At 50.3% G+C, this 26,334-nt stretch overlaps 1 protein-coding gene across 3 annotated transcripts in view; it reads right to left on the reverse strand.

Moving 5' to 3' along the window:
- Positions 1 to 4,854: 4,854 nt before the first annotated feature.
- Positions 4,855 to 26,334, reverse strand: part of BPIFB1 (BPI fold containing family B member 1) — a 38,611-nt gene continuing 17,131 nt past the window's right edge. For 2 of the 3 annotated variants that reach the window (XM_055435507.2, XM_055435498.2), the window contains exons 2-16: positions 24,695 to 24,846; positions 22,099 to 22,234; positions 21,304 to 21,411; positions 20,222 to 20,371; positions 19,385 to 19,466; positions 16,137 to 16,200; positions 14,191 to 14,276; positions 13,011 to 13,190; positions 12,025 to 12,078; positions 11,596 to 11,754; positions 8,974 to 9,041; positions 8,481 to 8,526; positions 7,562 to 7,625; positions 6,518 to 6,594; positions 4,855 to 5,020 (exon numbers count right to left, since the gene is read on the reverse strand). In XM_055435507.2, coding sequence (XP_055291482.2) covers positions 4,988 to 5,020; positions 6,518 to 6,594; positions 7,562 to 7,625; positions 8,481 to 8,526; positions 8,974 to 9,041; positions 11,596 to 11,754; positions 12,025 to 12,078; positions 13,011 to 13,190; positions 14,191 to 14,276; positions 16,137 to 16,200; positions 19,385 to 19,466; positions 20,222 to 20,371; positions 21,304 to 21,411; positions 22,099 to 22,234; positions 24,695 to 24,809 — 1,422 coding nt within the window. In that variant the 5' untranslated portion in view covers positions 24,810 to 24,846 and the 3' untranslated portion in view covers positions 4,855 to 4,987. Of the gene's footprint in view, positions 5,021 to 6,517; positions 6,595 to 7,561; positions 7,626 to 8,480; positions 8,527 to 8,973; positions 9,042 to 11,595; positions 11,755 to 12,024; positions 12,079 to 13,010; positions 13,191 to 14,190; positions 14,277 to 16,136; positions 16,201 to 19,384; positions 19,467 to 20,221; positions 20,372 to 21,303; positions 21,412 to 22,098; positions 22,235 to 24,694; positions 24,847 to 26,239; positions 26,263 to 26,334 lie in introns of those variants that run through there. The other variant, XM_055435490.2, reaches the window with a different exon arrangement.

A 26,334-nucleotide genomic window follows, 5' to 3' on the forward strand; every position in this document is an offset into this window, starting at 1 on the left:
CTTTCCCTTTGGAGCCTCATCAGAGCTATGGAGCCTGGGGCAGAGCCTCCAGCTCTCAGGAGGGGCCCAAGGAGGCTGCTATTGCAGGATGCAGCGGTCACAGAACCCAAGGGAGCAAGGATGGATGTTGGGGTATGTGTAGAGGAGAGCAGGTGAGGGGTGGAGGCAGGCCTGGGAAGGGCCCAGTGACCACCCGTGGCTGCTCCCCATGACCTTTCCATGTATGTCACCCATGCCATGCCTCTGCAGCCAGACAGGTCTGGGTTCAATTCCCCACTGTCACTCAGTAGCTGTGTAAGTGTGGGCCAGTTACTTTCCCTCCTGAGCCTCACTTTTCATGTCTGCAAAATGGGAATAATAAATCTGTCTGTGTCTTTTGGGTATTGTGAAGATTCAGTGGGGCAATTCATGTGGATGTCAGAGCCTGGTGCCTAGGAAGGGTTCCCAAAATGTTGCTTAGTTAATAATTAATTAATTAATTTTTGGCTGTCCTGGGTCTTTGTTAAGTCTCATGGCTTCTCTTATAACAGAGAAGAGGATTTAGAGTGCATGAGCTCAGTAGATGTGCTGCACGGACTTGGTTGCCCTGTGGCATGTGGGATCTTAGCTCCTCAACCAAGGATTGAACCCACTTCCCTTGCATTGGGAGGCAGATTCTTAATCACTGGACCATCAGGGAAGTCCCAAAGTTGCTTATTTTAATTTTGATTTTACAGATGAGAAAATGAAGACCCAGAGAGGCTAAGTGATCTGCTCAAGGTTACACAGCATGTATGTGACAAAACTGGGATTTGAAATTAATGCTCAGAGAGGAAACTGGCTACCCAGTGAAAGGGAAATTCAATGCTACTATGTACGCAGCTCCAAGACCTCGAGTCCTCACTTCCAACCAAACTGCTCTGTGAAGGTCCTCTCTCTTGGGTACTGGTACCACATGGTAAATGCGTGTAACCGGCTGCATCAACATCCCCAGCCGGTGCAGCCATCCCAATGGTGGGCAGGACTCACCTCTAGGAGTGTTTTAGATTTTTCCTTAGGATTCTCCTTGTGGATAATTCCTTTCCCTTTCACCATCAGGGATGCAGTCAGGGCAGATGTTAAACTCCATTCTTGAGCTGGATGCCTGGGGCAGAGGGGCAAGGGTGGAAGGGCTGGTTCTGGAAGGCAGCAGCTGCACAGGAAATGCTAGGATAATGTTGCTGCTGCTGCTGCTAAGTTGCATCAGTCATGTCCAACTCTATGCGATCCCATACACGGCAGCCCACCAGGCTCCGCCGTCCCCGGGACTCTCCAGCCATGAACACTGGAGTGGGTTGCCATTGCCTTCTCCAATGCATGAAAGTGAAAAGTGAAAGTGAAGTCGCTCAGTTATGTTGGACTCAGCGACCCCATGGACTGCAGCCTATCAGGCTCCTCTGTCCATGGGATTTTCCAGGCAAGAGTACTAGAGTGGGTTGCCATTGCCTTCTCCAAAGGATAATATTAGCTAATGTCAAAACTATGGCTAATGTTAATATGGTTGGGGACAATATTTCAGATGGGATGTACTTTTCCTAGGATCTCGTAAAATCATGGACTTTTTGGTTGGAAGATGCTTTAAAATTTGGGAGGTCCTCCTTATTTCTGTTGATTGGACCTCAGCATTACTGTCAATTGCTATCCTCCTGCCTCTGGCAGAGAAAGGCTCTAGGGTAAATTTCTTCATCTGAGCCACTGAGGGCTGGTGCAGGATGTTGGTAGAAGTACAGAGATTGCACAAGGTCTCCCTTCCCTTTCAATGTCTGGCTTCTCTAAATGGAATGCTGCTGCTGCTGCTAAGTCACTTCAGTCGTGTCCAACTCTGTGCGACCCCATAGACGGCAGCCCACCAGGCTTCCCCGTCCCTGGGATTCTCCAGGCAAGAACACTGGAGTGGGTTGCCATTTCCTTCTCCAATGTGTGAAAGTGAAAAGTGAAAGTGAAATCGCTCAGTCGTGTCCGACCCTTAGCGACCCCACGGACTGCAGCCTACCAGGCTCCTCCATCCATGGGATTTTCTAGGAGGGAATATTTTGGCTGAAGTGCCATGGATTCTGTTTACCTTATTGACTAATCTCTGCTAAGAGATGGGAGATTTCCTGAGTATCTCCTCCGTGAAAGGGAAGCTCTGGGAAGAGCTTGTACACAGAGAGGTAAAAAACATCTTTACTCTTGTTTCTGAGCCTCAGTCTATTCATCTGTAAAATGGGAACATTAACCCACAGGAAGTGTTTAGCCCTGTGCTGGGAACTGAGTAACTCTAAGGGAACAGAGGCTATTAGTTGTCCTGTTATTTTGAGGAACAAGAAAACTGGGTCATTGTCGTGCTGTGGATTCAGATGGGAGGGTGGGGCAAGTGGGTGAGGCTTGGGTGCCCACCATTTCAACAACTCTGTGGTCACTTGAATTCTCATCTGTAAGACAAATGCAATGATTCCTTCGAGGCAAGAAGAGTTACTGTGACATCACCTGGTGTTTGTTGTTTGCTGCTAAGGCTCAGAAGGAAGCCAAGGACTTTTCCCTCCCGCAGTCCAAGAAGGGGCTGAAATCTTGGAGCTTCGGATCTGGGGCTCCTGCCTTGGAGGTGTACAGATGCTGCTCGTGCTTCAGGGTGCACATTGGAAGGGAATTGGCACGGAAGACCACCTCTCTTCTTCTTTATGGGGGCCAGAGACCCTGCAGAGTGCTGAGGCAGCTATGGTGTAATGGTTAGGGGCTGCTTGGTAGTCGGGCTGAGCTCTCAGAGCCTCAGTGTCCTCACTTGTCAGGTGGAAGCACCATAGGCTTTAGAGAAGGCTGTGGGAGTGAAGGTCTGGAAGATCCTTGCTTCTGCAGAACAAATGCTCATTTTGGTTTGGGTTCCCCAGAAGCAGAGCTTGAGACCAGGATTGAGAGTGGGTAGTCAAATTGGGAGGTGGTGCCAGAAGACACTGGTAGGAGAGGGGGGAAGTGGGGCAGGGAGGGAGACAGCCCATAAAAGTGTGTATCAAGCAAGCGACCCATGGACACCTGGGGCTCAGTCCCTCTGGGGTGCTGTGGGAGCCAGTGTGGAGAGGTTCCCTGCTCCCATGGGGTAAGATAGCAGGGTTACTTATCCACCAAACTCCAGGAAGCCAAGAGATCGTGTGTGGTCGGAACCCGGGAGCCATGGCTATGGCTGTTTTGGACAAGTGCCCCAGTGTGGCCAGAGGTCCACACTGCTCACCTCTGACATAGGATCTTGAGGGCAGGGTGGCCATCTGTTCATCAGGACCAGATGTTACCAAAGACCAGAGGTCAGCCCCATTCTCCAGACTCCACAGAAACCTCACAACTGAACCTTGTAGGACCTTAGGGAGCCAGAGGAGCCCCACCCCAGACAAGATGGAGATGGACTGTCTCATCTCCCTTATGAATGGGGGCTCAAAATCCCAGATTGAACATGACTTAGAAAAACAATGGAATGTGGCGTGTAGGATGAAGACTACAAAGCATGGTTGGGGGTCGAGGGTGTGCGGGGAACTGCAGCACAGGGCCTGGCACTCAGAGTTGCCCAGTGAGTGTTTGCTGACCCCGCTGTTAGCACCCTGTGTGGGCCTAGCCATGTCCTGTCAGAGAAATTCCTTTCTGGCTGCCTTTCTATGTTTCGAGGTGTTCTTACAGCTGTTTTTACTGTGAAGTTGGGTAGCGTCTTTTCTTGAAACACCCGCCCGCCCCTTCCTGCCAGGCCCGCATGGGACATGAGCTCTGTGTGCTGGGATGGGCCCGAAGTCTGGAGAACAGAGGACTTATTGTCTGTCCCCAACCTACAGACATCAGGGAAGCCAGGGAGACAATGGCAGTCACGCACTGTCTCAGCTGGAAGGGACTTCAGTGATAAGACCCAACATCCTGGAGCTCAGGTAACAAGAATGACAATGATATCATCAACGGGTGACATTGTTTGAGCACTTTCCATGTGCCAGGAACCATTTTCTCTCATTTCATCCTCACCACAGCTTTCTAAGCTAGGGACTACAATTCTCCCCATTTTACAGAGAAGGAAACTGAGGCCCAGAGAAGGGGAGCCACATCTCAGGGTCAAACGACATCGAGGGGTCCAGATCAGAGCTCAAAGCCTGCCTCCAAGAGTCACGCTGTTCAGTGAGCGCTCGACCTGCCACATCACCAAGGTCAACTCAACGTGTGTCCCTGACAGAGAGGTTGTCCTGCCATTGGTGGTCTAGGAACCGACATGGAGGGCAGGAGGCGGGACTGGGTTTCCCATTCCTGAAGCTCAGGGAGGTGGTCAAAATCTTGGGCCTTGTCCACATGTATTTTGATGTCACCTAGGAGAAGGCAATGGCAAGCCACTCCAGTACTCTTGCCTGGAAAATCCCATGGATGGAGGAGCCTGGTAGGCTGCAGTCCATGGGGTCGCTAAGGGACACTGAGCGACTGCACTTTCACTTTTCACTTTCACACATTGGAGAAGGAAATGGCAACCCATTCCAGTGTTCTTGCCTGGAGAATCCCAGGGACGGGGGAGCCTGGTGGGCTTCCATCTATGGGGTCACACAGAGTCGGACACGACTGAAGTGATTTAGCAGCAGCAGCAGACTTGGCTTGGACGTGGCCCTGATTGACTCAAATGTGCTTGAACATGACCTAGATGTGGCTCGGATGTCTAGTCCCTAAGCTTCAGTTCAGATCAGTTCAGTTCAGTTCAGTCGCTCAGTTGTGTCCGACTCTCCGCGACCCCATGAATTACAGCACGCCAGGCCTCCCTGTCCATCACCAACTCCCGGAGTACACTCAAACTCACCGGGGGCAAAATGACCCTGAGTTGGGACAAAGACACACACTCTGGACTGCAGGATTCACAAACAGTTTATTTATTGTATGGGGGACAGACTATAGCGCTGGCTCCCACACTCGCACTGAGACACAGCCTTGCCTGGAGGGTCACAGTGCAAGTCTTCACTGGGAGAGAGGAAAGTGGGCTGAGGTTCTAAGAGGAGGCTGGGGTGACCACAAGGGCTTCCTGGAATTGGAGGAGAAAAGTCAAAAAAGTTAAAAAAAAATTTGACTGCAGTGGGTCTCAGTTTGTGGGATCTAGTTCCCTGACCAGGGATTGAACCTGTGTCCCCTGCATTGGGAGCGTGGAGTCCTAGCCACTGAATAGCCAGGGAAGTCCCCTCAAAACATTTTTAACATCCTGCCCTGTTGTGGCTTATGGTGGTTTGTCCTCCACCAGGTGACCGCTAACATTGGGAGTCAGGACCCTGAACTTATAAAGGCTTCTTGGAAAGGTCAGAGTAGGAGGGTCTGTGTGTGACCAGTGACACCACGCAGGGGTCTGGGGCATGGATGAAGTACCCGGGTGCACAGTCCGGGATTATACAGGACAAATGTCTCCACCCCAGCAGATCACCAAATCTCACAAGAAGTTTCATCAAGTGTAGATTCCTGACTGTATCCATTGGGTCCTAGGCAGCTAACATTTTTAAGAACACTCTGATTTTTTTGGGGAAACTAAGTGTGATACGAGGAATGGAACCTATTAGATTCTCCCCAGAATTTCTACTATGATAATTTTCAAATATGTAGCAAAGTTGAAAAAATATTATGGTGAATATTTGTATACTCATCACCTAGGTTCTACCATTAACTTTTTTCAAACCATACTTGTTTTATCTCAGATCTATCCACTCATTCATTCCTTTGACTAGATTTTAAAACATAAGACTATAAACTAGTGTGCTGCTAGTCCAAAACAAAGGAATAGATCAAAACAGGAAATTTGGAGAAAACATAAAAAAAAAAAAAAAGAGTGAAATGATACCTTTCCAACCCAAACTGCCAATGATGAATTATGGTTTGCAACTTGATTAAAAAAAAGAAGAGAAAGTTGCTACATGCCCCCTAATAAGAGATACATGAAATACACTAAGCTCTAGCCACCCAGTTATATGGACACTGGTTGTCCATCCAACATGAATTAAGTGCAGCGTGTGTCTTAGATAAACTGCTTATGTGATAATTGAAATCATTTTATGTAACAGTTCACTAGTGCATGACCTGTGTATTCAGACATCCCTGGCTAGAAACAGGCAGAGCTGGATTTGAACCAGTTCTTTGGGCCCTGAGTCTAGACTAGGCCTCTCTTGTTATCATGCACAGTATGTGGTCATAATTCTCCATCAAAGCCAGCTGAAGGACAGACAGATTGTGAGGGTGGGCAGCTGAAAATGAGTCCAGTGTCAACATGTCTTTGGAGCCAGTTAACAAAGCCTCTTTCCCTTCCCCCTGCCTGAATGACAGGTAGGATGGAAAAGGCTGGAGGCACATGACCCCAGACTAGGACAGTCACCCTCTTCCACTTACAGATTAGGACACAAGGCCCTGAGAGGGGAAGGGACTCGCCTAACATCCCCCATAAGTGACCAGAGGAGTTAGGATCGAATCAGCCCCTATCTCCCATCCCAGGACTCCCCCTCTGACTGTGCCTTCCCTGGGGGAGGTGTTTAACTCCACTCACCTTGGTCAGAGACAACGAAACCGACTTAAATCCGAAGTCTTTCACCATTGACACTGGGATCCCAGATCTTAATTTGCCTGAAATCACAAACGTGGTCAGAGGCTTGTGAGCTGGTGGTGGGGTTGGGCAGCTGTCAGGGGGCTCCCAGGTCCCGCACCTGGCACGCCTGGTTCAGACTTCTGCCTCTGCTTCCTGTTCTCTGGCCCTGGCATCCACCCTGCCTCGTCTCCCCATTCTTTGCCTCCAGCCCCAGCTTCTGGCTTTTCCAAAGGGCACCCTCACATCCTCTCACATTGCTGCTCAAGAACCATCAGGGGCTCCCATCATCCACAGCAGAGGGGCTTATATTTTGAGATTTCTCACTCTAATAAGACAAAGACACGAAAAAAGCAGGGTGGACATAGGTTACCAGTTCACCCACCCCTGTGACCTGAGGTTCAATAAGAATAATTCCCCCTTTTCTCTTGGCTTCCTTCACTACTGACACAAATAGCAATGCCAGCTACAGCCAACAACAGCAAGAATTGTTGAGCACTGGCTGTGTTAGGCGCCCCCTCACTTCTCTGTAAAAAGCTCTTCTTTATGCCTCTGAGGAAGGTGTTGCTATTTCCCCATTTTACAGACGGAGAAACTGAGGCTGAGGATGATAAGGTAGTTTGTTCAAGGCCAGGCAGCCAGCAGAAGAAGAATCAGCACCAGAGCCCAGGTGTATCAGAAGTCCATTGAGCATGCTCTGGTTGTCTGTTGCCACTTCTGTCTCTCTCCTGCTGTTAGCCTGTGAGCCTGGGACATTGCCCGCACCCTCTGTGGATGCCTAAGTTCTGGCGTGAGTGAGCAAACTGGGCTGGGGTGTTGGAGATGGGAGAGCTCATTTCCAGCTGGATGACCCAGAAGGCTTCCTGGAGGAGGCAGAATTCGAACAAGGCTCTGAGGATAGGTGGAAGATAAGTGAAAGGGGCCCCACATGGAGACACAGGCAGGAGAGGTAAAGTGCCTGCCCTCAGTGTCCTGGGGAGCAGGGAATCAGACAGCAAAGGGACGCACCATTTTCGTTTGGCAGCAGGATGGAGGTTAGGATCTCGGTGGCGATGTTGTTCAGAAGTTTAGGCTGTAAAAGAGAAATGGCCCCATCACCCTGGTCCTCTCAGCCATTCCTCAGATGGGCATGGCCCTGCCCTGTGGTGAGGGCAGCAGGTGAAGATGCTGAATCTCAGGTTCCCTGCTGGTCAGAGTTGCAAGGGCTCAAGGATCAGACATGCTGTGGGGGCAACAAACCAGCTGGCCCTAGATCAAGCAGGTGGGGAGATTGGGGTGCATTCTGGCCCCCAATCTGTAGGGTTCCACTGCTCTGTTCCAGCAGAATTCTCCAAAGGAATTTCATCCTGTTTCCTGAGTTTTTGACTTCTCAAAGGAAGCCAGAAATCCCGATTTTCATGTAGAAACCAGCCCATTAAAAATATTTAAAAAAGAATTAAGAGTCAAAACAAAAGGGTGGAAAAATATGCCTCCCCCACCCAAACAAAGAAACAAATACCCTACCACGGCAGAAGAGAGGATTCAGCCAATTTGAGATCTCTGATTCATTTTAACTCTTCAGGGAAACTGAGGATTCAGGGGAAGGGGCTGCCCAGGGTCACTGAGATGAGTCTATATGAGCAAAATGTGTTATAAAATAGATTTGTTTTCTAATTTATGGTCAGAACTTTACAGAAGGTAAGTCTGTGTGTATCTGTGTGTTTGCAAATGTGTAAACTCTCAGCTGTATCTGGCATACAGTAGGTACTCAGTAAACACTTGAGCCTGGAAGTTGGACTTTGTGGCTAAGATCGGGAAGGCTGGCCTGCTCACCATGGAGCTGCCTGTGGGGACCTTATTCAAAGCCATTCCTAGGCAATGTCTCCTTTTGAGATGGATCATCCTGGGCAATCTCCTGCATCCCCAGGGAAAATCTGTTCATACTCACGTTGAACACGCCGATGTCTGAGTTCATCAGATGGATCCGATCAGCTCTGCAAGAGAAGATGCCCATGAGGTTGGTCCCTTGGAGTCACATCCATTCATTCAACAACTATTTACTGAGCACCTACTGTGTACCAGACACGGCACAGACTCTGGATGCAGCAGGGACCCACATAAAACCCTTGCTTCATGAGCTTACATTGTAATGCTCTCATACACTGGAATGAGCTTACATTGCAATGTGCGGGAGAAGCGGGGGAGACAGCAAACACATGGTTGCCAAAAAGCAGTCAGAAAGATCACTCCCAGGAGTGAGGACCGTGGTGAATGGAGGCCATCCAGGCAAGTTGGCCTTTCCCTTTCTGCCCATCCCCAAGCAGCCTTCACTCGACACTCACACCCCAGAGGTTCAAAACACTGGGTGTTTAGAGAAAGCAGTGGTCACCAGGCAGACCCATTTCCATCTCCAGAGCCTTCTCAGTGATTTTTGTATTTACCTGATTCCATTAAAGCTGAGCACAAGTAGGTTATCTTCGGTGTAAAACTTAACGTCCGAGGAGGCTTCCTGCAACAAGAGAAACCCAGGACCCATTTATTTAGAGGACTTTTGTCAGGGGTTGGGTGTGGGGTTCTGCACGGAAGCTCTGGGGTCAAGCTGACATGGTCTGAATCTCAGCTGTTGGCTGTGACCTTGAGAAAGGGTCTGACCTCTGTGGGCCTCAGATTCCTTCTCTATGGGTACAGGGCTGGTACCTGTACCCATGCCCCAGTGAAAACGTTGCACATAGGACTGCTGATGACGACAGTGATGACAGTAGCCAATATCCACGGGAGCCCTCCTTGTGTGTCAGATGGTATTTTATGAGCTTTATCTGATTATCTCCTTTGATCCTCCTGACTGTGAAATAAATCCCATTATTATTCCATTGTAGAGGTGTGTAAACTGAGGGACAGGCAGGATGGTGACTGTTAACTGGTTATTATTATTGCAAAAGTCAGAAGCTAAGCCAGCCTCAAACATAGGTAGATACATCCAGCATCTTGACCCTTAGACTCAGGTGAGCTGAGTACCAGGCTCCAGGGCAGCTGCACCCAGAGAACAGACTTCTCCGGCAAGCCTGGGTTTGGAGGTCTTTTCTTAATTTTTAATTCTTTTTAGGCTATGCCGGGTGGAATGCTTTTGAATAGATCTTGGGAGTCCCTTAGACAGCAAGGAGATCAAGCTAGTCAATCCTAAAGAAAATCAACCCTGACTGATTCTGAAGCTGAAGTTCCAACACTTTGGCCCCTTGATGTGAAGAGCCGACTCACTGGAAAAGGCCCTGATGCTGGGAAAGATTGAGGGCAGGAGGAGAAGGGGGTGGCAGAGGATGAGATGGTTGGATGGCACCATTGACTCAAAGGACATGAGTCTGAACAAACTCTGGGAGGTAGTGAAGGATAGGGAAGCCTGGCACGCTGTAGTCCATGGGGTGGCAAAGAGTCGGACACAACTGAGCGACTAAACAACAAATGTGGAATGTGGGTCTTAGTTCCCTGACCCAGGATGGTGGCCTTTGAAAAGTGCCTGCTATTGGCCACGGAGGGGAAGTCCCCAGGGAGTGAGGCTGGTTGGGGTCGGTCCCTTGTCCCTGGTTGTCGGGGAATCAGGGTATCCCCACACCCCCATAGGAAGCCAGGGCTCCATGCACCCTGTAGTTGTGTGAACGGTGCCCACTGACAAGGCGTGTGGACAGCTTTCACAGGGCCTGCAGCCACCCTTCTGTAAGGAGAGGGTAACTTTGGCCTCCGACAACCAGGTGCTGTCCAGACTCCTTGGCTAGGCATGGAAGGCCTCGCTTATCCAGGGCCCAGCCATGGAGCTTGCCTCGTCTCTTCCTTCTCCTTGTCTTCTGTAAAATGCAGTTAGTGTCCCACTCAGATCCCCCCGTTTTGGGTGGGAAACCCGTTCCTCAGCTGCTGAGTGTCACTGCTGCTAACAGTTCCCGGCCACTCCCTAGTCTGGGGACCTATCTTTGCTGGATCGACCTTGCTGGGAGGTTATGTTCTTCCTACCTTGGGGGCAGTTAGTAACCAATAACTGACGGACAAGGCCGTACAAGAGGCCGGCCTTCCTGTTTCAGCCTGGGCTCAACCCCGTGGTGCCACCATGCTCCAGAGCTCACTGTGTGATGAAGCAGAAGCCAGCTTCCAGCTGAGACCACATCCTTGCTCGGTCCTTCTCCTGGGAGCTCTCCCCCAGTACAGCACTTTTCTAAGGGTCTTTATCTTGGACCCGTTTCTAAGGGCCCTACCTAAAATATCTTCTACTGGGCTTGTCCTTTGATGAGCCCACCCCCAGATCTTTATCCACAGGGTCCTTCTAAATGGAAGCTCTGAGATCTGACCTGCTTTGGTTACTGAGAAAAGCAATTCAGAACTTATTCGGAGATAACTTAGTTCTGTTTATCCTTTGGAAGAGGAAGAGGAATTATTCCCTTTCCTTCTAGGCCTGTGGTTTGGATAGAGCCAACCCCAGTCTCCCAGTGTGGGATGTGTCTATGTGTGTGTGTGTCCCAGCTCAGAAAATTCACATATTTCATTTTTCTGCTCATGCTGATTGGTTCATGAATGAGCATTTGACCCTAACTCATCCAATGAGAGTCAGCTTTGGAACTTTTGCTGGAACTAGTGGGAAAGAGAAGCTTTTCCACTGAGGTTGCCAAGCTGATAGGTTATAAGCCTGTTGCAGCTTAGGGGCACTTCCAAGAAGGGACAAACTGCCTGAGGATGAAGGCAGCGCAAAGAAAAACAAGGCTGCCAGATGGGAAGAGAGAAGAATGAAGATGACATTGTTTGAACACCTGACATAGCCATTCTGGAAACCAGGACTGACGTGGACTTTTCAGGTATATGAGCTAATGCAATTCCTTTTGTGCATGTGAATTAAATGTCTGCCCAAAGATTCTGACTAATTAAGAGCTGAGCCCTCAAAGCCCCTGATTCTTGGTTCAAAGTTCCCTTCCCCCAGCTCCACAAAAGTGGTGGAAAGGTTTAGCAAAGCAAGAGGGGGTGAACAAGAACAGTGAGCAGGGGGATTCCCAAGGTTGCTTGCCAGCGTCTCAGATGACTGAACTCACGATGCCCAGGGTGAAGAGGGGGCGGCTGTCTTTATCGGTGGCGAATATTTCCAGCACGATCAGTTGGGCCACCTTGGCATTGCCCTGGTCGAGAATGAGCACTGGGGTCGCCTGACTCAGGATCTTCACGATCTGTGTGGGCCCCAGCTGCTCTGCTGCCTGGAAGGACATGAGACCCATATGAGGCCTCCCAAGTGCCTCCCCTTAGTCCACGAGCCCCATGTGGTCCCATGAGACTTGGCCGCTGCCCACCTTCCTGGCCTCCCCCATTCCTCTCTGTGCTTCCTCAGATCCTGGAATAAATTGTTATTCTGCCCATCAGAACAGTGCTGGGGGGACAGAGTGGTCCTGCACCTCCCGCCCTCCCCAGAGGCCAGCGGACAGACCACAGCAAACACCCTCCAGGCTGCAGATGGCAAATGGACCAACCGTTTCGTCGATCACCTTGATGCTTGACCTCAGCTGGCGGGCTACCTCAGGAAGCTGAGGAAGAGAGGAGGTCAGAGCTGGTCAGCTGGTGGGGAGAGGGGAGACACACCTCCAAGCAGTCCTGCTGCTGGGATCCCTCAAACCCCAGAGAAGCTGGGAGAGTCTGGTGTCCCAGTGCACGTGTCTGCCCCTGGTGGGAAACAGCTTCCATGTCAGTGGCTGTGGGGAATGAAGTCCCAGCCAGCCTGGACGTTAACTGTGGATTGGTGGTGCCTGTGGGTCTGTGGGCAGCTTTCTGTTCTCAGAGGACACAGAGAAGCAACCCCATTCTTACTAGAGTCATGAATGTGGTTGCTGATGACCACGCCCCTTTCCCTGTCATTCCAGCCCCTCACCCTGACTTGTAATCCCTGAGAGCCTGGTGATCTGTCAGCTGACTTAAAGTCCTGACACATTCCCATATCTTTGGGCCTACCCTGTCCCCTTCTGGGCCCCATCAGTCACCTGGAAGAGATGGCACACCCCAGTGAACTGGTGGTAGTTTTCTGTTGTGTTGGATTAATAAGGATTCCGAGGCTGTGACAGAATCCAGGCTCAACAGACAGAAGGGCCCTGGGAGATGAGCGATGTCTGCCGTGGGCCCTGCAGTGGATGGCAGCAGTGGCCATCCCTGGGCCAGTCAATATCTAAGATGCCCTTTGGACGGGACTGTCATCTGATAGAGGAAGCAGGTGTTTCAGGTTCCAGGAAGGCAGAAGTAGGACTGGTGCTGGCTGTTCCAGGAGGTTTTCAGCTTTCTAGTTATATATATGTCAGAGGCAGGCTCTGTTCAAGGAAGGAGTGAGCTCTCCATGGCTGGAAATATGTAAATAGATCCTGAAAGGAGGTTCCTGCTTGGGGTGGGTGTCCTCACGCCCTCTTTGATTCAGGAAATCCCCATGATGCAGCAGAGTTGGCTTCAGGCTCTGTTCCATGCTGAGACTTACCACAGAGTCCAACAGGACTGTGAGTTTTCCCGAATGGATCAAGGCAGCTATGATAGTGGTCACCACATCCTTCCTCACGGAGAGCCTGAAAGGGGTCTGGTTCAGGGTGGGCAGATTCAGGGAACCCCCAGCAACGCTGAACAGCTTAGTCACCTTTCCTTCTGAGTTGAACAACCTGGCCTGCAGAGACACAGAGCAGAGAGAATTTAAGCTCCATAGTGTATCTAGTAATAACCTAGAAGGAAATGACACCCTCCAGCCTGTTTCTCTTTTTGCAGTTGCTGCCAGGAAGCTTAGCCTGGCAGTCAGTGCCTTGCTGTTATAGACGAAGAGCTATCTCAGCTACTTAGCAACACCTACTCCATCTGCACCCCCTCAGGTAATCTCCGGTTTAAAAAAGATCTAGACTTCTTGTTTGGTGCTTAGGTTTCAACTTCTCAGACACCCCAGAAACCCTTTAGATGAAGAGAAAATTCAAGACTACATCAGAATGGATGGAAATGTTTGATGCTGCAGTTTTCCAGGGGTCCATGAAAACGGGTCTGAGGTTCACGCTGCCTTGCTTGGCCTGGTCCCAGAGGGTGTCCAGCCCCCGTGTGGTGGGTGGCTCCATATTTTAGAAAGAACTGATGGTTGCTGGGCGCCTCCTGCCTGCCAGGCCCCACGTGGCATCGTTTCCTCCTCTCCTTAGTGACTGTGTCATTACATTTTACAAATGAGGAGTTAGGATCAGAGAGGTGAAGAAACTTATCCCAAGTCACACAGCCAGAGAGTTTTGGGACTGGAAGAGAAATTTGGATCTGTGTGATCCTCCATAATGTGTCTGCATCCTGGGCTCTTGTTCAGAATCACCAGATATTTGAGGATTGTCAGGGGCTTGCCTGAGAGAAAGACTGAGTCCCTCTCACTCTGGTCCCTGATGGCGGAAATCAAGGTTGGAGGAGATTGGGTCATTGGGGTCGATATTCTGTGTGTGGCCCGTACATTCCAGTTGCTGACTTTTCCTTGCCAGAATGGTTTACATGGGACATGGTCAGCTTGTTGAGACTTTTCTAAGTCTGCCTGTGTGTACTGTGACCCGTGTTTTCTCACCTGAAGCAGACCAATGGTCTCTGACTACTGGTAGTCAGAGAAGGGAAGGAATGTCCCCACTTTCCCCGGGAGGTCCCATGACACTTACCCCCAGTATGAGATGGACAACACTGTGGTCGATGACAGGAGAAATAAAATCAAGCTTCAGGTGCTCAGAGTTGAGAGACATGGGCACTGCTCAGGGAGAAGAAAATTCTGTGAGGGTGAAGGGCAGTATTGGATGGCTTGGTGGGAAGTTGCTTTTGGCTGAAGCACCATTTTTGCATGGGGAGGGGTGTAGGGGTAGGAGCAGGAGTCATGATGATGTTGATAAGGACAATGATAAATATGATGAGATACTGGCTGACATTTATCAAGCAGCTGGTAATGCGTTAAATTGTACACATGTTAGCTCATGGAATCCTCACAATAACCTTCAGTTCAGTTCAGTTAAGTTCAGTCGCCCAGTCGTGTCCGACTCTTTGCAACCCCGTGAATCACAGCACGCCAGGGATTTGGCCACAATAACCTTAGGTCCTGCTATTACCCTCATTTCACAGATAGAGAAACCAAGGCTCAGAAAAGTGACATGACTTGCTTAAGGGCATACTGTAAAAGGATCTGAACCCAGTTGGTCCTATGTCAACATTTTGGTTTGGAACAAAACTGACCTATTGTTTATACCTCTCCACCTCCCCTGTACCCTCCACCCTGGCAGGGTCTGGGTCTGTCCTAGGGATCCCTTGCGTCCTCCTCGGGATTCCCCACTTGGCCACCAGGTGGCAGTGGCGTCTCATCTGCCCTGGCTGTTGGGTGGAGAAGAGAGACCAGGGAGGGATGGGGGAAGTCTGTCCCTTGGTCTGCCTACTACTGGGAGAGCCTGAGGAGCCTGGGGAACCCTCCTGCCCTGCCCCTGGGGGTAAAAGTAGCTGGATAGGCTTGGTGTTCTCACTCTAGTAGCTTTGACTAGCCTCTTCCCACCTCTGAACCTCAGTTTCCTCATCTTAAAATGGGCAAAGTGAAAGTGAAAGTCGCTCAGTCATGCCGGACTCTTTGTGATCCCATGGACTATATAGTCTCTGGAATTCTCCAGGCCAAAAATGGGGAGGCAGTAGTATACTTGCCTTGTAGATTGCAGGACTGACAGTAAAATTAGCTCACTCAGATCTGAATAAACCAGACTTGAAACGTGCAGAGCTGAGTTTAAGCCTTCCCCGATCACTAATTTCTCCTGTGAACTTGGACAAATGATTTCATTTCTGAGCCTCAGTTTCCTTATCTGTTAAGTGGGATAATGATCGCTACCTCATGGAGTTGTCTGAGGGGTCAGTGAAGCAGGATAAATAAAATAGCCCAAGGACTTGGCCCAAAGTGGGTGCTCTATAGATGCTAAAAACCTATTGATTCCATTCTTCTCTTCCCATTCCTCTCTGGTGGCTCTGTGAATGAGCCTCTTCAGATCCCCAAAGAATAGATAATAGGGGTTTCTTCTCCCCACCAATCCCCACTCTGTGGGGTCCAAGAATTCAGACTTTCACTGTGAAGGGTCTGAGGATACAATTTGTTTCTTCCCTTGATCCCTCTTCTCTGATAGCCCAGTAGTCTCTGTATCATCCATCCATCCATCCAACCATCCATCTATCCATCCATCCAGCACACATCTGTAAGCGCGTCTCTGTGCCAGGCAGAGCACCTGCCATGTACCAGGCACTCTCCCATAAAAATTTAATCCTCACTAACAATCCTGAAGGTAGGGATGTATAAGCCCGCTTTTTCAAAGCCATGGAACAAATCAGTGGCATTTGATCTTGGGTTTATCTGGGGCACCCACTGGCTCACATAGAAACTTGCGTGTGCTGTGTACTCATGAAATCACAGCTGTGGTGATTTCCTGTCTGTTCATCCTTGGCAGAGATCAGATGATGCTTGTCTCATTTGCTACTGGGCTGAGTTGCTGCTCAGGCCTGACCAGGGGAGGCTTGCCTTAGAGGCAGTGCGTGGAGGTCAGCTCAGCAGTCAGGGAAGAAGGAGAGAGAGAGAGAGTGGTGCACCTACCTGTCGTCAGGTTCAGGAGCTCCCCACGCATGTCCTCAAAGGCCGCCTTGAGCACAGGACACAGCTGCGGCAGCACACGTGCAGGGCCAGGGTCAGCACAGAGCCCCAGTGACCCGTCCCAGCTCACCTGGGCTGAGTCCCCCCCATACCCACAGCCAGCCAAATGTTCACCCATGTGCTTGAGGACTCAGTGCTGCGTCTACTCCCCCAACCATCACCACTGCTCAGAGATCACCACAGCTTCTGGTGTCACCTGGGATCTTTTGCAATGCTTTGTCCCTTGCCCTGTGTCCAGGCGTGCCTGACCTGTCAGCTGTCCTCCCCATGAGGCTCATCGTATTCACAAGAGCCCACGTTTCCAAAAGATGGAAATGCAGACTGCGTTCCTTCATTCACTTCTTCAGTCAAATTCCAGCAGTTCTCAGCAGGGGGGATTTTGTCTCCCAAGAGACATTTGCAAATTTCTGAAGACATTTCAATTGTAGCGGTTTACTGGGTAGTATTACTAGCATCTAGTGGGTGGAGGCCAAGGATGATACTAAACATCTCTCAGAACAAGGGACAACCCCTGAAATGAAGAATTATGGGGACCAAATGTCACAGTGACAACCCCAGCCTCAGCTGCTCTGCTTAGGAAGGAAGTTAAACATTCAACTCACTTGCTCCTGGGCCCCAGAGGCCTTGCTCCTTGCTCTAAGCAGCCTGTTTTCCAAGGCAGTGCTCTGAGATGCTGTCATTTTGTCTTAGGTTAAAGTTCCCCAGTGAAGAACCTTCTGGTTGACCACCTATTGCTACTTTTGAGAAATGACTGCGCACTTTGATAAATGTTAATTTTTCCTATGAAAAGCCAGTTCCCTTCTCCAGCTGTTTTGCCAACTCTAAACCCAGGGAGGATGGAACAGTTGGGCTCAGGGACTCCCAACATTCTCTGCCTGTTCCTTGTGGGAAAGGTGCCCCTGGCCCCCTCTGCACCCCCTCCCATAATTCCCCTCCCTTTAGTTCCACCCCTGAGTCTCAACCATGGTGACATGCTAAAATCCTCCTCTGGGGGAGCTAGAATCCTCTGAGATACCAGGGCCCCACCAGACCAGTTAAATCTGAATTTCTGAGGTTGAGCCCTGATATCAGTATTTTTAAAAAGCCCTCCCAGGAAGTTCTGACGGGCAGCTGGCATTGGGACCCACACTGAAAGGGGCTTTAGCATTTTCTAGGTGGGCTCCTGCCAGATTTAAACATGCTGCCCTTTTTCCTTTTATGCCACGTGAAATATTCATAGGAGGTAGTTTCAAATCCAGTGATTCATGGTGGGAAATCATGATAATTGATGGAAGGCCAGTTTTCTCAAATTGTTCACTGGATTTGGCTTTTCACCCTTAAAAGCAGATATTTTCTCAAATTGTTTCTCAGTTTTTCAAATTGCTCACTGTATTCGGCTTTTCACTCTTAAAAACAGGCTATTATGCAAAGAACATTTTATAATCCCAGGTTCTTGCTATCTTTTCTAGTGGAAGATATATTTTTAGCTAGTAAAGTATAATGCCAGTTAAAATGTGATTTTGCTGGAGGCTGGCAAAAAATTTCTAGCTGAGCCCTACTTTAAGAAACTGTCACCTTTAAGTAGAAGAAAAATTTCTTAAAAAAAAAAATCTCACATAAGTAAAGCTAAGTTTTACAAAATTATTCCTTTCAGAAGGCTCTCTAGAAAGGTTTTAGAAAGTATTAAATAGGACTTCCCTGGTGATACAGTGGATAAGAATCTGCTTGTCAATGCAGGAGACACAGGTTCAATCCCTGGTCTGGGAAAATTCCACATGCTGGAAGCATATTAGCCTGTGCACCACAGCTATTGAGCCTGCACTCTAGAGCTTGTGAGCTGTAACCACTGAGCTCATATGCCATAACTACTAGAGCCCATGTGCCTGGAGCCTGTGCTCTGCAACAAGAGAAGCCACCACAATGAGAAGTCCATGAGCTGCAACTAGATAGTGGCCCCCACTCATTGCAACTAGAGAAAGCCTTCACACGGCAATGAAGACCCAGAGCAGCCAAAAAATAAAGCAAACAAATAAATAAAAATTTAAAGAAAGTATTAAATATGGTGCAGCTATTAAAATAGTTATGACTATCATACAGTGGTATAGGAAATAGATATAACTTAGAGGATATCAAATAATACTGATGCTGAGTGCAGCCACATAAAAATATGAGTGCAGATGGATGGAGATTTGGAAAACAATATACAGAAGAAAAAATAGCTGCTAAGTTAAGACAGGAGGATTATGGGTATTTTTCTCCCAATGTTTTGGTTATTATATTGTGTTTTTCAGTAAAAAAATTTTACTATAAAAATATATTAGTTATCTGACAAGGTATTTTTAAACCCAGGAGAACCACTGCTGTGAACACATCTTGGAATTCACAGTGAAAATCAATGGTCATAACGGCAGATAAATCCAACTTATTGAGTTTTAGCTTATCTGTGACATATAAGGGACATGTAAAGGGAGATGGACTCGTGTTCACTGACTCAGAAAAATAAATCCAACAAGACCTGCTGGGTAACAACCCCCTGATGACACAACCAGTATAGTGTGGGACCCTGGTGTGCTAGAGCCAGCTTGGATCAATTTTTGAGAACCAACTGTTAAATTTTCAGGAATTTCTAAGCTTGGTGCTAAACCTGACATTATTAAAAATCAAGTTGTATACGCATACAATTAAATAAGTTATGCTAAGAGCAAAGTCAACTCAAAACTCATTACTTCCTAATTATTCTGTTCTATTTTACCATTATCTGTTGCTCTTGAAATTTTATATGTCTATTGTATCTGCATGGTGGAAACACCATCCAATAATGTGCAACCAAGCATCTCTTCCTGACCCTGCTCAAATGTTTGTCCCAATTTCTGTTCAGTGAATTCACACTAGTAGCTTGAAATTGGCAAAACAGAAGAGGTGTTTACATCAGGGAAGTCAGTGAATGCTACAAATCAGGGCTCCCTTCCTCCAACCCCTCCTGAGTCGATTGTTAACAAGTAATTTATCAGCACATCACTGTTCAAGGTCCCTCAGCTGTCTTTTGGCAGTTTCATTGCCTTGACCACAAGGATCCACTGCTGAAAGAATGATCCAAGCCCAGAAACTTCCCACTCAAAGGAGACACAGGTCCCTTAGCACCAGCCTGCAGTTCCACCTCTGACCCACAGGGGACAGGCTTCACAGACCAGAGAGACCCTGACTCTACTTACCTCGCTTTTCACCAGTTTGGGGAGCGCTGGCGTCAGAAGGCTTATGACCGTGTCGGCTAAGCAGTTGAGCAGGAAGGAGAGCCTTTGCAGGAGAAGAGAGAGGTGAGGTGGGTCAGGGGTGGTCACCTGTCCCTTGTGTTATAGAAGGCGAGACCAAGTCCAGGGAAGGAAGGAGCCTGCCCACGGCACAGGGCCTGTTAGAGACAGGGCTGGGTGTAGCCCCTGAGCCTGGTGAAGACGGTGACAGATGGTTCTCAGGGACACAGGCTGGGGATTGTCTTTAGGAACATTGTCTGGACACTGGAATGAAGGCAGTGGGCATTTCCCCCATTCTCCTGCTAAGGAGGGATGGAGGGAAGCATCGTGTCTTTGAGCAGGTGTTGTGTGCCTTGCACTCAGCTGGGTACCTGAGGACACTGCCCGATCTCATCCTCTCACTATGGACATGAGGCACGGGGAGGTGACTTGTCCAGAATGTTGGCTGGACAGTAAATGCGAGAGTTGCTTTATGCTCGCCTGACTCCATAGTTTAGACCCATGGCTGCACCCAAGCCTGCCAGTGGTGGTTTGGGGCCCAGAAAAGAGCCTCCTCTCCACTTTCCAATGTTTGTTCCAATTTCTGGCATGATGCCTGAAATCCCATCATTATTGCTTCACCCTTGAGCTCTCTTTGGTGTCACAGATTTCCTGAAAGGAGCCCCAGACCAGGAATCAGGAGGGAAAAGTCCCTTTCTTTCTGTGGGCCTCAGTGTTCTCCATCTGTAAAATGGGGCCAGGGAACCACCTGGCTTCCCTCCCAGGTGTGCAAGGGGCCCGGTGAGAGGTGGCGGCTCTCACTTGTGCAACAGGCTGATGCGCAGGCTCCCGCCGGTGCTGGAGCACTCGCTGAGGGCCAGGTGGGCGTGGTCCTTCTCGCTAGTCTCCACGTGGATGATGGCTTGGGCCTCCACCTCCATGTGCAGCTCCACAGTGGTCTGGAAAATGGGCCTGGGAGTGGAGGAGCCCCATGCTGTGAGCTCTAGCCCAGCCTGAGGCTGGATCAAACCGCAATTGCTGTCCACCTCTGTCTCCTGCCTCTTGCTCCTGCCTTCTCAGGCTCCATGCTGGGTTCCCCTCATCCCCTCATGCGTATACCTCAGTGTTTGGATTCCTCTTCTGATTTAAATCCTCTACACATGCCAGCTTCCGTGTCTCAGATTTAACGTGTATGTGGACAGAGGAGCCTGGCGGGCTACAGTCCATAGGGTCGCAACGAGTTGGACACGACTGAGCAACGAATACACACAAACTGAACTACAGATCCTTCCCCAATCCCTCTCCTCTCTTGATCTTCCCTGCCTTGTTTTCTGCCCACTCCATACTGTCTTGACCTTCAACCTCCCCACTACGCTAGCCCCACCCCGAGCCCTAATTGAATCCGTCAGCAAATCCTCTTGTGTCCTCCCAGACATATTTTGAATCCAGCTTCTTCTCACTACCTTCCTGCTCCTAAACCCTGGTCCACACTCTTATTGTCTCTTCCTGAATTATTCCAGTAGCTTCTGGATAACCTCCCTGCCTCCACCCTTGCCTCCCCACAGCAGCCAGGAGGCTTCTTGAAAAATGTGAAATCAGGTCATGTCCCTCCTCTGCTCAGAGCCCTGCATGGCTCCTGTCTTCCTTGGTAAAACCAAGTCCTCACCTTGGCCCAGAGGCCCTGTGCGATCTGGCCCCAGCCGGCCTGACCTCCCACCAGGCTGTTCCGTCCCCTCTTTCCATAGGCCACTCTCTGAACCAGGCCACTGCATTCTTGCCTGAGGACCTTTGCCCTTACTCTCCCCTCTGCTTGAAACTCTCTTTTCTTGCATGGAGGGTGGGGGTGGGGAGAATGAGTGGAAGAAACTGTCCGGCTTGCGGTGCCTGGCTCAGGGGACACTCACGTGTTGAATCCCGCCACCATGTCCAGAGGGGCCTTGACCATCAGCTGCCGGCCGTTGGCCAGGGGTTGCACCTGCAGCTGACGGATGCTGGCTGAGGTGACTTTCAGCCTGGACGGGACACGGGAGGGTTGAGATTCATGCTTCGTATTCGACTGAGCGTCATCCCCAGACTGGTCCCCATCTTAGTTGTCCCCCAAAGTGTCCAGGTGGCAGCTGGACCCAAGCCCTGTCCGCTGACTCCCCTCGGCATGGTCTTGCTCCCTTCCCCCTCCCCACTGTCTGGAACATTTCCCATGGCTCCCCTCCTTACTCAGGAGATGAACCTGAGCTTCTGGGGCTGACCTGTAAGACCCTCTGTGCCCTGGCCCCTTTGACCTCTCCCTCTTGGCCTTGGGGTCTGAGCACCAGCCATTCTGACTCTCCCCTACCCTTTGCCTCTGCCCAGGCCAGTCTCTCTGCCCCAAATGCCATTTCTTCTTGTCTTCCGGTGAGCATGGAGTCATTGGCTCACCTGTCCCCACCACTGAGAAGCATCGCCTTCTCTCTTCATTCTCCCACCCCAGGGGATCTTCCTCTGGGGTCTTCCCTCTTAGGGTTGCTGAGTCCCTCTTATGGTTTTTGGTAACTCCTCTGGGAGCCTCTGAAGGAGAGGCTGTTTTTGATCCATCCTTCACGGTCAGGCACAGAGCTGACACCAACCGATGCTTGTTGACTGGTCCATTGATCATGCAAAGCATGTCCTGGGCAGAGGAGTGGGCAAAGAGCCAGCTCCCAGCTTGGTTCTGCTCCACTTACCAGAGGATATGCTTCAGGATGGATTTCACCAGGTCGCCAGAAATGCCCCCGGACGACTCCTTCTCCATGGCACTGAGCAGTGGCAGCTGCTGCAGGGTGTTGGTAACATCGCGGTTCTTCAGTTGCTGTGTCAGCACTGGAGACAGATCCCAGGGATTAGGGTCCAGCAGGAGGGGCAAGGAGGATGTCTTGGTGGGGGCTCCAGGCTGGGAGGGGACATCACTCAGGGCTACTTGGACTGGCACATAAGGTGAGGGTAGGGATGGCTTCATTCTGAGGACGATGGTCCAGATGGATCGCTTTCACATGGAAACTGTGACTGGTCATGGGTGGGACCATTCCCACCCTTGAACATTGCCAGCCTCCTCCAGGAGTGTTGGCCAGGACACCTGGAACATGGACCTACATGTCTCTCACTATCCACTGGCAAACACTCCAAGAGGCAGGGAGCTCCTAAGGCCTATTTGGGGCCATTTTGCTGCTGAAACGAACTTGCTAATGATTCCCTGGGTCTATGGAACAGATCCACATTCCATGGGTCTGTTGCCCAAAGAGCCCCATGTGCTGTACAGAGAAAGGAAGAGCCTTGAGCCCTGGGTTCTGGTCCCCGCTGGACATGTCCCCTGACGACTGGAGCCCATTTGGCTTGTGTGCAGAGCAGGTCAGAGTGCTGGAGAGCTGATGCTGAGAGCAGCATTGGAGAGCAGCCCTCAGCCAATGAATGACTGGTGGGAACTGGTGTGTAAAGACCCTGCCTCCCTCCCTCCACCCCTGGGCAGGATGACTGGAGTGTGTGTCCCCCACTGTGTCCCAGAATCCCTGTGAGTTAGTGCCTTGCAGAGACCAAGCCAGCCTTTTTGCCTGCACTGTGACAATGGAGATGGCCCCCATAAATAAGCCTCCTTTGCCAGCCAGCACACTGTTCAGTACTGTCTGTTGAGGTTCTGGAAGGACATGGAGGAGGAATAAGAAGCTTGGCTCTGGCATGCTCCTCTTGCCCGTCTCCAGTGGTGTCAGCTCCCAGGACTTCGGGCTGGGAGTGGAGTGGATTTCCTCCGGCAGCCTGTGACCCCCGGCTCCCTTCTAGGTAGTTGCCAGAGACAGCTTCCCAGTGAATCAATGGTAGTCCCTCCTGCAGAGAATTCCATTGGCTCCCTGGCAGGCAGTTTTCTGCCATCTGGCCTCAGTCTGTCAACCAAGGACTGACTCTGACCTGGGACAGTTTGGGGAATTTCCCCACCATTCTTGGGGCTTCAACCTACTCCCCGCATGAGTTCTGGGGGAGGGTTCTCCCCACCAGGTTTTTTCTGTACTTGGATTTGAGCTCCCTGCTGTGTCCCAACCCCTAGGGGATTCTTTGGCAGTCTCTCTTTTTCCCTTCTTAGCTGGTTTCCCAGTGTTTCAATTCTTGCCGATAATATCTGATACAAACCCATCTGTTGGGCTTACAGTGTGGTTTCTGCCTTCTGACTGGCCCTGACTAATGCAGTTGCCCAGTGGGACTGAGCCCCAGTTCCCAGTGATAATTGGCTTGCCTTTACCTGACTTACTTCCCGCTCTCCTGCACCTGTTGCCTGGGATCACCTCCAAAACCACCCCCTTGCACACAGCTCCTCGACTCAGACTTTGTTGCTGGGGAACCTAAACGGCTGCCTGTCTCCAAGCTCCTTCTGGCTGAAATTCCATGTGCTTGCAACTCAGTGTGGGCCCAGAGCATATGTGCCTCTCCCAGGAGTGCCTGAAGTTCTCAGCTCCCCTTCCATCCTAGGGGATCCGTCCTCTCTAGTGGATATGTATCTATCCTATATCCACGGGCTATAGTGCCTTTCAGCTGTGTAGGACCTGACCCATGCACAGGGCCAAGCCCAGGCCCACTGTACACAGAAGGCTGGTCTCTGTGTGCTCCAGTTGGACCATTTTTGGTGTCACATCTGGGCCAAGGATGCTGCTAAACAACTAGAAGGCCCAGGACAGCATTCCCCCTATAACAAAGAAGTATTCGGTCCCCAAAGTCAGCAGTGCTGAGACTGAGAAGTTCAGCTGTAGAGATCATTAAGTAGTTGTCACTTTCTGCCTTATTGGATGATCCTGACAACCTGGGGAGGGGGGAGGCCCTCTTGCAGAGGAGGAAACCAAAGCTCAGGGAACTGCCAGGGCCACAGAGCTGGAGCTTGATAAAGCTGTGCCTGGGGTGCAGGCAGCCAGACTCCCAGCCGAAGGTGCTTACTTTGGAGACTAGCAGCGTACTAGGTCTAACCCAGAGGAGGGGCTCGGGCAATGGGGTTTAAGCAAGAGCAGCTGGAGAGGTATTTGCATCGTCGCCTGTGGTGCCCACATACTCCTCTGAGGGCTGTGGACCTCAGAGTAGTAGGTTTTAGAATCATGGAATTTAAGAAAGGGATCTCGGCATCATAAATACTTGAGATCGTAGACCCTCTCAAACTTTGTAACTCACCCTGTCAAGTCTCACTCAAGACTTGGGATCCAACCATGCCTTGTATACCCCTAGTGATGGGGAACTCCCTCCCTCCCTTGGAGGGCTGCTCCACCTGCCCCCTTGCCTTACGGTGACAAGGCCTGGGCGGCCAAAACTTACTTTGCTTGATGACTTCTGCACTGAGACTGAGAACCACAGGGGGGCTTAAGGTGGCTCCTACCAGGTTGGCTGCCAGCAAACCGCAGAGGAAGGTGAAGGTCCACGGGTAGGCCATCTTCTTCGGGGTTGGCAGGTGTGACACGTGGCAGAATCTGGGATGAGCACAGAGGGCTCCATTAGCTGAGCAGAGGAGACCCAGGCCAGGCCTGCCACACATGGTGACTTGGGATCATAGAGTCCAGGAGAGGCTGTTTAGTGAGATGGTTAAGAGAGTAGGCTCTGGAACCTGACTGGGTCTCTGTGTCCTTTGACAATCAACTTAAACTCTCTGTGCCTCAGTTTTCTCATCTGGAAAATAGGCATCATGACTGCTTCTTCATAGAGTCGAGATTAAATGAGATAATATCTAGAAAGCACCTAGCACCGTGCCTTTTGCATGGTGGGATTCCCAGGTGGTGCTAGTGGTAAAGAACCTGCTTGATGTAAGAGATTTGGGTTTGATCCCTGGGTCGGGAAGAAACCCTGAAGGAGAGTATGGCAACCCGTTGCAGTATTCTTGTCTGGAGAATCCCATGGACAGAGGAGCCTGGTGGGCTACAGTCCATAGGGTCACAAAGAGTTGAACACGACAGAAGCAACTTAGCATGCAAGCATGCTTTTGCAAGGTGAGCACTTGGTAAATATTAGTTATCTTACAGGACATCCACCTTCAGTGCTCAGGACAAAACATTTCTGCTTCTGTTTTTCTTTCCCCACCCATCACTGTGGCACTTAAAGCCCTCAGCCTCAGCCAACTTCCCTCCCTGGGTTTCCCCTCTTGCTCTACGAAGTTCCAGTCATTCCAAGCTGCTTGAAGTTCCCAGAACAAACCCTGTTCTCTCCCATCTGTGTCTTCGCCCTGCTCTTCCTGCTTCCTGCAATGCTGTCCCCCTTCCTTATCTGCCTGCTGAACTCCTGTTCATTCTTGAAAAATCCACTCACGTGTCCCTCTCTCTGCAGAGATTTCCTTCTCCTGTAACCTGAGAGCCTGGACCACACTTGGAGAAAGGTCGCCCTGGGGGCTAGTGTGTGTCCAGGACAGGAAGTACAGGCTGGAAGGAGATGAGCATTCAGGTAGGAGGCAAAGTGGTAGGAAAGCTGTTTGGTTAATTCGCAGGGTCCCCCCGACCAGACTGCGAGCTCCAGGAGGACAGATTAGGTCTTCCTGCTCCCCTCTGAGTCCTGAGCACTCAGCATAGCACACGGTGCTTTAATAAGTGGTTGCTGGATGAATGAATGGCCCTGGGAGCCCTGGAAGAATGGGGGAGCGTGAGTTTCTTAAACTGAGGAGGTCTGGGCATTGGGAGCTGCTGTCGATTCACAGGACCCTCGTTCCTGCGTCTTGGATGCCTGAAGGAGGAAGAGAAGTGTTGTGGGCTTGGGAGTCAGACGGACCAGAGTGGGAGGGCTGCCTCTACAACCTGCTGTGTGTTCTTAAGCAAGGGACTTGTCCTCTCTGTCTGTTTCCTCATCTCTGAAATAAGGGGTAATAATAATGAGACTTACCTCGCAGAGTTGTTGGGAGGATTCAGTGGGACCATCCCTTTGTGGCCTCTTATGCCACAATTGCCCGCTGAGGGTTAGCTGTTATTCTGATAATG

The sequence above is a fragment of the Moschus berezovskii genome, chromosome 15 (genome assembly GCF_049115385.1).
Source record: "Moschus berezovskii isolate FMDL1 chromosome 15, NW_MosBer_1.0, whole genome shotgun sequence".
NCBI lineage: Eukaryota > Metazoa > Chordata > Mammalia > Artiodactyla > Moschidae > Moschus > Moschus berezovskii.